The sequence below is a fragment of the Rutilus rutilus genome (assembly GCF_951802725.1).
Source record: "Rutilus rutilus genome assembly, chromosome: 12".
Taxonomy (NCBI): domain Eukaryota; kingdom Metazoa; phylum Chordata; class Actinopteri; order Cypriniformes; family Leuciscidae; genus Rutilus; species Rutilus rutilus.
In genome coordinates, this window is record NC_140217.1 from 30,356,780 (window position 1) to 30,369,212 (window position 12,433).

General features: G+C 37.7%; 1 protein-coding gene across 1 annotated transcript; it reads left to right on the forward strand.

Annotated features, from left to right (window-relative positions):
• The first annotated feature begins 376 nt into the window (after positions 1–376).
• LOC311301660 (transmembrane protease serine 9-like) lies at positions 377–11,143 on the forward strand. Its single transcript, XM_084426936.1, has 14 exons — positions 377–444; positions 620–640; positions 737–905; positions 990–1,258; positions 1,350–1,495; positions 1,700–2,069; positions 2,168–2,278; positions 2,403–2,415; positions 9,091–9,279; positions 9,364–9,611; positions 9,724–9,869; positions 10,073–10,442; positions 10,541–10,651; positions 10,776–11,143. Exons 1-14 carry the CDS (start codon positions 396–398, stop codon positions 10,787–10,789), a joined length of 2,226 nt encoding a protein of 741 aa, XP_084283062.1. The 5' UTR covers positions 377–395; the 3' UTR covers positions 10,790–11,143.
• Positions 11,144–12,433: the final 1,290 nt, after the last annotated feature.

The following is a 12,433-nucleotide window of genomic DNA, read 5'->3' on the forward strand; positions in this document are numbered from 1 at the left end:
ACTGTTGAAAGTCAAGCAGGTTTGGGGAAAAAATGTGCTTTTGGGCGAGCAAATTATGCAATTTAGGGTGAACTATCCCTTTAAGATTTAACATGATCACCTTGCTCCATTCAGACAGAGATTAACAAAACTCATCATCTCTGAAAACAAAACTTGCATTTAAGATCTTTGTTTAGTGAATTTAGTTCTAGAACACATGTTTAACAGGTCTGCATTGTGGAAACAGGGCAAGGACCAAATAATAATAATAAAAACGGATTAGTGCGACATTAGAGTGATTAGATGAGTGACGAGTAGAGACTGAAGAAGTGAATATAAAAAGGGTTTGTGAGAGGCAAAGAGAACCAAATCCACCATCTCCATCCATTCTGCAAGACAAGAGACGGTTTGAGAAGATGTGGAGGTTAACATGTGTCAGTTTGGCCCTGCTCTTATCTGTTCAAGGTAAGGACTTACACTTCATGTTTAAGGTAGAAACTTCATCAGCACTAAACATTTCTGCAATGGTCCTGTTTCTTGTGAGGTAATTTAATTATTTAGTTGAATGAATGGTCATATGCAGCTAATGTAACGTAATTTTTTTTCTCTCAAATGTGTACGACCGTCCCTTCCACCACAGGTTCACTTTCTCAGCTGAATGGTAAGAGCTCGTCTCATTCTTCAGATGTTATATATAGATATAGTCATAGCACAGAAATATGCATGTGAATAATCTCTCTCTCTTTCTCTCTCATAGTTTGTGGACAAGCCCCTCTAAACACCCGTATTGTGGGTGGTGTGGATGCCTTTGAGGGGTCGTGGCCGTGGCAGGTCAGTCTGCACAGCTCTACCTTTGGAGGTCATTTTTGCGGAGGATCCCTCATCAACAGTGAATGGGTGCTGACGGCAGCTCACTGTTTACCTGGGTAAAATTCACATCACAACTATTCATCCAAACAGGCTCTGAGAGATCGTTTTTATACTACTGATTCATTTTCACATGTTTTCAGTGTCAGTGCATCCAGTCTCCGTGTGTACATGGGAAAGAGGACACAGCAGGGAGTCAATACCTATGAAATCAGTAGAAATGTCGTCACAATCATCGTCCACCCGTCCTACGACAGTCAAACCAGCGACAATGACATCGCTCTGCTGCGCCTGTCCTCCACCGTTACCTTTAATGACTATATTAGACCCGTGTGTCTGGCAGCCCAGAACAGCGTCTTCAGTGCCGGCACCAGCAGCTGGATCACAGGATGGGGAAACATTCAGTCTGGAGGTACAAACACATACAAACTCATTCGTTCACACATACATCTACTCATAACAACACTAATATATGATTGTGTGTTTGTGTGTACCCTGTTCAGTGAGCCTACCCGCTCCTGGGACTCTGCAGGAAACTATGGTTCCAGTCGTGGCTAATGATCAATGTAATACTCTGCTGGGTTCTGGATCTGTTACCAACAACATGATCTGTGCTGGTTTATTGGAGGGAGGCAAAGACACCTGCCAGGTACAACAGTCAACCAGATCATTATTAAGTGTGCACATCAAAACATGCTGCATGTCTGAAAGTCCATTATGTTTTTCTAATATATCTTGACACACAGACATCTATCTGTGCTTCTTTTTATATATATGCAGCCTATGTGATTCTTTCTGGCCATGTTTGATGAGAAGTTAGTCCCATAAAGAAAAACCCTCTGTCTTTCTGTAGGGTGACTCTGGAGGTCCAATGGTGAGCAAGCAATGTTTGGTGTGGGTTCAGTCTGGTATCACCAGCTGGGGTTATGGCTGTGCCGATCCCAACGCACCTGGTGTTTACACGCGTGTTTCACAGTATGAGAGTTGGATCTCCACCACCATTGTCCAGAATCTCCCAGGATTTGTCGTCTTCAACCCTACAAGCACATGCCAACCTCTTTCTACGACCTTACCTGTTTCTACTACATCTCCTACTTCTACCACCTCAACCGCTTCTACCACATCACCTACTTCAACCAATGTCCCTATGTTACCTACCATCTCACGTCCTTCTACTACTTCAGCAACAACAACTACTACCCTGAGACCTCCACCCAATCAGAGTAACTCTCTCTCACACACACTATACACTCCTGTACACATTTATGCCTCCTTAACACCACTCACTTCTAATGCTTGTTTAAATGTCTTTTTGTTGTAGCCTCAATTTCTTGTAGAAAGAGATGTGGTGAGAGATTTGACATCCGCAACCGTTGCAACTGCAATCATCGCTGCCGCATAAACTGCTGTAGGGATTATGAAAAGCGATGCAGTAAGTCCATATACACATGCAAAGTTTATTGTGCTTATAGTTCTGATATAAAATTCAAATCACTAAATCAGTAAGTTACTCCAGCAATATCACACAATCTCTGTATGTTTTTGTGTCTCTGCAGGGGGTCAAGGGTGGTAACTCTTGGTTGGCACAAGCTTCTACGTGGCACAACTCTCTCTCTCTCTCTCTCTCTCTCTCTCTCTCTCTCTCTCTCTTGCTCTCTCTCCATATATATATATATATATATACATAAGCTGTCCATGTACAGCTTATAGAATAAATATATAAATATTTCTTTAAATTAGCACAAAAGGACTCAGATGTCTCTATTCAGACTTAAGATTTATTTTAAATCAAATGTGTCAAAAAACTACATTTCTAATTCATGTAGCATACAAAGCATACAAAATAATATGAAAAATGTGTATTATAAATTAGTGATTAAGTGATAATATCATTTGAGTCTGTAATCTGTATCTGTATAAGTGACTAAATAAATATTTTGCATCACATGGCTTGTAAAGTCTTTTGCTTTAATAAATTACACCAACAGGGGACGTTGTTTTACAATTGAAAAGATCACTAGGACAGTCACATAGAAAAGAATAAACTGATTAAACACATTCATCATAAAACCTTTGGTCAATGGAGGCTGTTTAGATGTTGAGGTACTGCTATGATGAAACACTGGCATGTTCAAACCATTAATGAGTATAGATGTAATTTTACATTAACTTTTGTAAAGCTTTATTTTCTAACAAAAAAGTGACTTACCACCACCACCAAAAAAAAAAAGAGAAGATTTTCTTATAGTACTGTAGTTGTTGTATTTCAAACTATGAAAAAATTCTGAAAACAACAAGGATAATATTAGTTTTAAGTAGAAAAATATCCTAGTGTGTTAACAATGCTAAATACATCCAAAGGTCATTGTGGACTCATGGGACATTAATAAACACGTGCAGCATTTTCATTAGAATAACTAAGCTTTTTTGTTATAGACCTTAATTTTTCCATAATCTTTAAATTGTTGTAATTATACATCTGTGTTTATTTATTTCCTCATTTGTGCTATATTATTGTAAATCAAGTATATGGAGGAATTCTAAATATAAAATCCCATTTTAATACATCTGTTAGGATGTGTAAGTGACAAACTACAGTGGATCAAAACCTTTCATCAAAGTTATACATGAATTACAACAATACCCGTTCTTGTCTTAGGACACTTTGATTAACTTTTTTGATCCACTTCAAATGTTGACTATACTGTATAGAGTAACTACTAGAATTTTACACTCAACATCTTATAATAATGTTAAAAATTAATACTATAATGATGTTCAATAAATCATGCTGATGATGTTGTGTAGTAGTGACAATGTCATCAAACAGTAAAAGCTTACTCACGTAAAGCATTCAATAACGAAACTTGTGGCTATAAATATTGCCGTTGTATTAATTACAAGGTAACTAGGAACAAGGATATAATAAATCACCACGCAATTCACGTAACATCTCACCATACAATAAACCCACAGCCTTGACACAAAGGATAGCTTGCCACCAGGATTTTCCCACTACAATAGTTACATTTCAATGAAGTTTAGAGAAAAAAAAAAAAGATGAATGACTGACTTGGAAGGGGGGAATTCTTTTAGGAAAGGTAGTTCATGATAAGATTCAGGATGAGGTCTTGGTCTATAAGGAAGTAGCAACAAAAAGACTGCCGGCAGTCTTGAATTCATTAGAGGATACACAATTGACTTACTACCAGAATATATACACTCACCTAATGGATTATTAGGAACACCATACTAATACTGTGTTTGACCCCCTTTCGCCTTCAGAACTGCCTTAATTCTACGTGGCATTGATTCAACAAGGTGCTGAAAGCATTCTTTAGTGTTGGCCCATATTGATAGGATAGCATCTTGCAGTTGATGGAGATTTGTGGGATGCACATCCAGGGCACGAAGCTCCCGTTCCACCACATCCCAAAGATGCTCTATTGGGTTGAGATCTTGTGACTGTGGGGGCCATTTTAGTACAGTGAACTCATTGTCATGTTCAAGAAACCAATTTGAAATGATTCGAGCTTTGTGACATGTGCATTATCCTGCTGGAAGTAGCCATCAGAGGATGGGTACATGGTGGTCATAAAGGGATGGACATGGTCAGAAACAATGCTCAACTGTCCAATTTTGGTGAGCTCGTGCAAATTGTAGCCTCTTTTTCCAATTTGTAGTGGAGATGAGTGGTACCCGGTGGGGTCTTCTGCTGTTGTAGCCCATCCGCCTCAAGGTTGCGCGTGTTGTGGCTTCACAAATGCTTTGCTGCATACCTCGGTTGTAACGAGTGGTTATTTCAGTCAAAGTTGCTCTTCTATCAGCTTGAATCAGTCGGCCCATTCTCCTCTGACCTCTAGCATCAACAAGGCATTTTCGCCCACAGGACTGCCGCATACTGGATGTTTTTCCCTTTTCACACCATTCTTTGTAAACCCTAGAAATGGTTGTGCGTGAAAATCCCAGTAACTGAGCAGACTGTGAAATACTCAGACTGGCCCGTCTGGCACCAACAACCATGCCACGTTCAAAATTGCTTATATCACCTTTCTTTCCCATTCTGACATTCAGTTTGGAGTTCAGGAGATTGTCTTGACCAGGACCACACCCCTAAATGCATTGAAGCAACTGCCATGTGATTGGTTGATTAGATAATTGCATTAATGAGAAATTGAACAGGTGTTCCTAATAATCCTTTAGGTGAGTGAATATATATATAGGCTATATATGAAGAGTTCAGTTGCAAAAGCCTCTAAGTGCCATCTGAAATTTTCTTCTAAAATGATCATTTTTATCAAGCTTGTATAATTAAGTTCAGTAATTTCACTTAAATGGCAATGAAAATGACCTATTAATTGTCATTTAAGTGAAATTAGTGACCTTAAATATACGAGCTTGATAAAAATGATCATTTTAGAAGAAAATTTCGGATGGCACTTAGAGGCTTTTGCATCTGAACTCTTCATATATATATATATATATATATATATATATATATATGGAAATATTATAAGGAAAATATAAATATATTATATTCAAATTATGTCATGGTGTTGATCAGCTTGTTTTTCTTACCTCTCTGAGATTATTTATTGCCATATTTGTGGTCGTTGATGAAGCCCCTTGATTTATTTTGAAAAATTAAATCATGAATATTTTTTTCACATGGTCTTTCTGGGTTTCTTCATGAAGATTAAACATTATAAAATGGATTGCTTGAATTGGTAAAGCACTAGTTGCAGCACTCACTGAGTCACCTGCCCTCTGATACACTTTTACAATGACTATGTAAAATTTACAACGGCCACATGCTGTTACTTACGTCATAATTAGTGTCTTAAATACCGTCAATTTTCTACTTGTCTTTCACCAGCAACACCTTTTTTTTTTTTTTATCTGTCACAAATCCAGATAAACTGCTGTGTGAAGACGAATGTCTTCTCTATATAATTAACTTACATTCTCTCCCATGCTCTGTATTTTATTATCTGAAAAGAAATCAAACTGCTTATGTAAATGTATATATTTTGGATCATTTTATTATTCAAACATTACATAAAATCAATGAAAGAGAAACTAAATAGGCTATTTGATCACTTACTCTAACATTTAAAACTATGCATGTGAATTTCTATATAGTTTCTATTACTGTTGCAGATCCGTACGGTGACCGGGAGGGGACATGTTCGGTTCACTTATGCCTAGTTCACACTACACAACTTTAAACGTCGGCAGATCGCTGTGCTGTTTAGACTACATGACTTGCTCTGGAGTCTTGAAGTCGTTGTGGTGTTCACACTATGTGACACTACGTAAATGATCTGCAACAGGGGGTTACACACTACACGAGCTGACAACAACTCTGTCACCCAACGACTCTATCCGGTCCCAAAACCACATTTTGTCACGAAAATATGTGCAAGAATTGGAATGGGAAATGGCGCATTCCAATGACGCAATGCATTGTCTATTTGAAAATGGACGGCGGGATAAAATTGGCGAAATTCTTTATATATATATATATATATATATATATATATATATATATATATTGTTTGCGCAATGATCTGTTTAGAACCCCGAAAAGAAAAAAAAAAGAATATGAGTGAAAGGATGGATAAGCACACGCGGGCAGCAGGGAAGTATTTCACACTTAAAGATTTGCACGCGATTACAGCCCGACACGCGGGCTGAATATGAGTGAAAGGATGGATAAGCGTGAATTTTACTGGTTACAGTATTGACCGGCGTGGTTCCCTCAACATAACTACGAGAACTACATAACAAACGTTACGTGGCCACGATAAATATGTCGTTCTCTCAAAATATGAAGTCGTGGCCACGAGAAAAATATATTGTTCCCTCAACATATGATCTCGAGGCCACGACTTTACATCGCGTGTCCCCGATTTATTGAGACACCCCTCGCTGCAGCCTGTAGCACGATGACGTAGCTGGATGATCCAATACGTACTGGATGGAGGTGTGTTTGGGTTATAATTCGCATTCGCATGCGCTGGTCTTAAGTGACATGTGCTCAATATTGTATTGAGATGATGTTCTAACCTGTGTAGTAGTAGTAGCCTACTGATAAATAGTAATAAGTAATTATTGATGAATAAGTAATTATTTACATAAATGTGATGCTTTCCTAGTTTCTCTCTACATACATGCAAAATTAATTTTACAACATTTTAAATCACATGATTTTAAACCTAAATGTGACGGATTTAATGCGTGTATACTGAACATTTTAAAATAAAGCCATTTTATTTTATTCAGGTCATATTTGCTGTTGAGTGGAAGCAAAAATGAGTCAAGTAATTGTCTCTTTAATTTTAATCCTAGAGGTAGGCCTACAATACAATACGGTCTGTAAACAACCAGTACACATTCAAGGGAAAATGCAAAAATAATAACAGCATCAAGAAACTAAATCTTGCCAGAAAAAAAAGTGCTTAATGATATTTTGCCTGGTAAGAGTTCCTTCTTTAATGGCTATACTAATTTTTCCATAGTGATCTGTACATAAGGTTCCTCTTGCCACCCGTCCCTTAAAATACGGAATCGTCCCGTATTTACAAGTAAGATGATGCGTCCCGTATCAAATCAATAAGGGACGGGATTTGTCCCGTATTTTTCATAAAAATGAGTCAAGTAATTGTCTCTTTAATTTTAATCCTAGAGGTAGGCCTACAATACAATACGGTCTGTAAACAACCAGTACACATTCAAGGGAAAATGCAAAAATAATAACAGCATCAAGAAACTAAATCTTGCCAGAAAAAAAAGTGCTTAATGATATTTTGCCTGGTAAGAGTTCCTTCTTCAATGGCTATACTAATTTTTCCATAGTGATCTGTACATAAGGTTCCTCTTGCCACCCGTCCCTTAAAATACGGAATCGTCCCGTATTTACAAGTAAGATGATGCGTCCCGTATCAAATCAATAAGGGACGGGATTTGTCCCGTATTTTTCATGCCCACACATAGTTGAATAAAAACATAAGGATTTTGCAGTATGGATAGCCTAATACTAATAGCAAATATAAAGAAATAAATTTTACAATAAGTAGTAGAGAAGTTCATTGCATGATTGCATTTTAGCATCTTTGTTTCTATAGCGACGGAGTCGACGGAGTTTTATGTACGTACATGCGTAAAAAAAAAAAAAAAAAAAAAAAAAATTAATATCCCAAATGATCACAGCAGTCAGATCACGCAGTTGTCACTTAAGTGATCATTTATATTTAACTTAAATTCATTTTTTATTTTTTATTTTATTTGTACAGACCAAAACACATCACCGCACCGCGCATGCGCGTCCAGTACGTGTCTGTCCTAATCCATCGTGCTACAGGCTGCAGCGAGGACCTCTTGGATTTATCACATTCCCACGACTTAATATCTAATGACAACAACATATTATCACGTTCCCACGAGTTTATATGTTGTGGTCACGACAAAACTAAGTGACCGAACATGTCCCCTCTCGGTCACCGTATGGTCACCAATGGTGACTCAGAGCCACTGTTGAAAGTCAAGCAGGTTTGGGGAAAAAATGTGCTTTTGGGCGAGCAAATTATGCAATTTTGGGTGAACTATCCCTTTAAGATTTAACATGAACACCTTGCTCCATTCAGACAGAGATTAACAAAACTCATAATCTCTGAAAACAAAACTTGCATTTAAGATCTTTGTTTAGTGAATTTAGTTCTAGAACACATGTTTAACAGGTCTGCATTGTGGAAACAGGGCAAGGACCAAATAATAATAATAAAAACATATTAGTGCGACATTAGAGTGATTAGATGAGTGACGAGCAGAGACTGAAGAAGTGAATATAAAAAGGGTTTGTGAGAGGCAAAGAGAACCAAATCCACCATCTCCATCCATTCTGCAAGACAAGAGACAGTTTGAGAAGATGTGGAGGTTAACGTGTGTCAGTTTGGCCCTGCTCTTATCTGTTCAAGGTAAGGACTTACACTTCATGTTTAAGGTAGAAACTTCATCAGCACTACACATTTCTGCAATGGTCCTGTTTCTTGTGAGGTAATTTAATTATTTAGTTGAATGGTCATATGCAGCTAATGTAACGTAATTTTTTTTCTCTCAAATGTGTACGACCGTCCCTTCCACCACAGGTTCACTTTCTCAGCTGAATGGTAAGAGCTCGTCTCATTCTTCAGATGTTATATATAGATATAGTCATAGCACAGAAATATGCATGTGAATAATCTCTCTCTCTTTCTCTCTCATAGTTTGTGGACAAGCCCCTCTAAACACCCGTATTGTGGGTGGTGTGGATGCCTTTGAGGGGTCGTGGCCGTGGCAGGTCAGTCTGCACAGCTCTACCTTTGGAGGTCATTTTTGCGGAGGATCCCTCATCAACAGTGAATGGGTGCTGACGGCAGCTCACTGTTTACCTAGGTAAAATTCACATCACAACTATTCATCCAAACAGGCTCTGAGAGATCGTTTTTACACTACTGATTCATTTTCACATGTTTTCAGTGTCAGTGCATCCAGTCTCCGTGTGTACTTGGGAAGGAGGACACAGCAGGGAGTCAATACCTATGAAATCAGTAGAAATGTCGTCACAATCATCGTCCACCCGTCCTACGACAGTCAAACCAGCGACAATGACATCGCTCTGCTGCGCCTGTCCTCCACCGTTACCTTTAATGACTATATTAGACCCGTGTGTCTGGCAGCCCAGAACAGCGTCTTCAGTGCCGGCACCAGCAGCTGGATCACAGGATAGGGAAACATTCAGTCTGGAGGTACAAACACATACAAACTCATTCGTTCACACATACATCTACTCATAACAACACTAATATATGATTGTGTGTTTGTGTGTACCCTGTTCAGTGAGCCTACCCGCTCCTGGGACTCTGCAGGAAACTATGGTTCCAGTCGTGGACAACATTCGATGTAATACTCTGCTGGGTTCTGGATCTGTTACCAACAACATGATCTGTGCTGGTTTATTGGAGGGAGGCAAAGACACCTGCCAGGTACAACAGTCAACCAGATCATTATTAAGTGTGCACATCAAAACATGCTGCATGTCTGAAAGTCCATTATGTTTTTCTAATATATCTTGACACACAAACGTCCATCTGTGCTTCTTTTTTATATACGTAGCCTATGTGATTCTTTCTGGCCAAGTTTGATGAGAAGTTAGTCCCATAAAGAAAAACCCTCTGTCTTTCTGTAGGGTGACTCTGGAGGTCCAATGGTGAGCAAGCAATGTTTGGTGTGGGTTCAGTCTGGTATCACCAGCTGGGGTTATGGCTGTGCCGATCCCAACGCACCTGGTGTTTACACGCGTGTTTCACAGTATGAGAGTTGGATCTCCACCACCATTGTCCAGAATCTCCCAGGATTTGTCGTCTTCAACCCTACAAGCACATGCCAACCTCTTTCTACGACCTTACCTGTTTTTACTACATCTCCTACTTCTACCACCTCAACCGCTTCTACCACATCACCTACTTCAACCAATGTCCCTATGTTACCTACCATCTCACGTCCTTCTACTACTTCAGCAACAACAACTACTACCCTGAGACCTCCACCCAATCAGAGTAACTCTCTCTCACACACACTATACACTCCTGTACACATTTATGCCTCCTTAACACCACTCACTTCTAATGCTTGTTTAAATGTCTTTTTGTTGTAGCCTCAATTTCTTGTAGAAAGAGATGTGGTGAGAGATTTGACATCCGCAACCGTTGCAACTGCAATCATCGCTGCCGCATAAACTGCTGTAGGGATTATGAAAAGCGATGCAGTAAGTCCATATACACATGCGAAGTTTATTGTGCTTATAGTTCTGAAATAAAATTCAAATCACTAAATCAGTAAGTTACTCCAGCAATATCACACAATCTCTGTATGTTTTTGTGTCTCTGCAGGGGGTCAAGGCTAGTAACTCTTGGTTGGCACAAGCTTCTACGTGGCACAACTCTCTCTCTCTCTCTCTCTCTCTCTCTCTCCATATATATATATATATATATATACTTAAGCTGTCCATGTACAGCTTATAGAATAAATATATAAATATTTCTTTAAATTAGCACAAAAGGACTCAGATGTCTCTATTCAGACTTAAGATTTATTTTAAATCAAATGTGTCAAAAAACTACATTTCTAATTCATGTAGCATACAAAGCATACAAAATAATATGAAAAATGTGTATTATAAATTAGTGATTAAGTGATAATATCATTTGAGTCTGTAATCTGTATCTGTATAAGTGACTAAATAAATATTTTGCATCACATGGCTTGTAAAGTCTTTTGCTTTAATAAATTACACCAACAGGGGACGTTGTTTTACAATTGAAAAGTATCACTAGGACAGTCACATAGAAAAGAATAAACTGATTAAACACATTCATCATAAAACCTTTGGTCAATGGAGGCTGTTTAGATGTTGAGGTACTGCTATGATGAAACACTGGCATGTTCAAACCATTAATGAGTATAGATGTAATTTTACATTAACTTTTGTAAAGCTTTATTTTCTAACAAAAAAGTGACTTACCACCACCACAAAAAAAAAAAAAGAAAAAAAAAAAAAGATTTTCTTATAGTACTGTAGTTCTATAATATGGTTATGGTAAAATTCTGAAACCAACAAGGATAATATTAGTTTTAAGTAGAAAAATATCCTAGTGTGTTAACAATGCTAAATACATCCAAAGGTCATTGTGGACTCATGGGACATTAATAAACACGTGCAGCATTTTCATTAGAATAACTAAGCTTTTTTGTTATAGACCTTAATTTTTCCATAATCTTTAAATTGTTGTAAATATACATCTGTGCTTATTTATTTCCTCATTTGTGCTATATTATTGTAAATCAAGTATATGGAGGAATTCTAAATATAAAATCCCATTTTAATACATCTGTTAGGATGTGTAAGTGACAAAAGTGGATCAAAACCTTTCATCAAAGTTATACATGAATTACAATACCCGTTCTTGTCTTAGGACAACTTTGATTAACTTTTTTGATCCACTTCAAGAATTTTACACTCAACATCTTATAATAATGTTAAAAATTAATACTATAATGATGTTCAATAAATCATGCTGATGATGTTGTGTAGTAGTGACAATGTCATCAAACAGTAAAAGCTTACTCACGTAAAGCATTCAATAACGAGACTTGTGGCTAAAAATATTGCCGTTGTATTAATTACAAGGTAACTAGGAACAAGGATATAATAAATCACCACGCAATTCACGTAACATCTCACCATACAATAAACCCACAGCCTTGACACAAAGGATAGCTTGCCACCAGGATTTTCCCACTACAATAGTTACATTTCAATGAAGTTTAGAAAAAAAAAAAAAAAGATGAATGACTGACTTGGAAGGGGGAAATTCTTTTAGGAAAGGTAGTTCATGATAAGATTCAGGATGAGGTCTTGGTCTATAAGGAAGTAGCAACAAAAAGACTGCCGGCAATCTTGAATTCATTAGAGGATACACAATTGACTTACAACCAGAATATATACACTCACCTAAAGGATTATTATGACCGCCGCTAGCGTAGCTAG

Bases quoted from the DNA above. Each gene is read 5' to 3' on its own strand.
- LOC311301660 (XM_084426936.1), top strand. From the start codon at position 396: ATGTGGAGGTTAACATGTGTCAGTTTGGCCCTGCTCTTATCTGTTCAA. The intron at 9,612-9,723 runs AGGGAAACATTC...TACCCTGTTCAG, and splicing joins CAGCAGCTGGATCACAGGAT to TGAGCCTACCCGCTCCTGGG. The intron at 9,870-10,072 runs GTACAACAGTCA...GTCTTTCTGTAG, and splicing joins GAGGCAAAGACACCTGCCAG to GGTGACTCTGGAGGTCCAAT.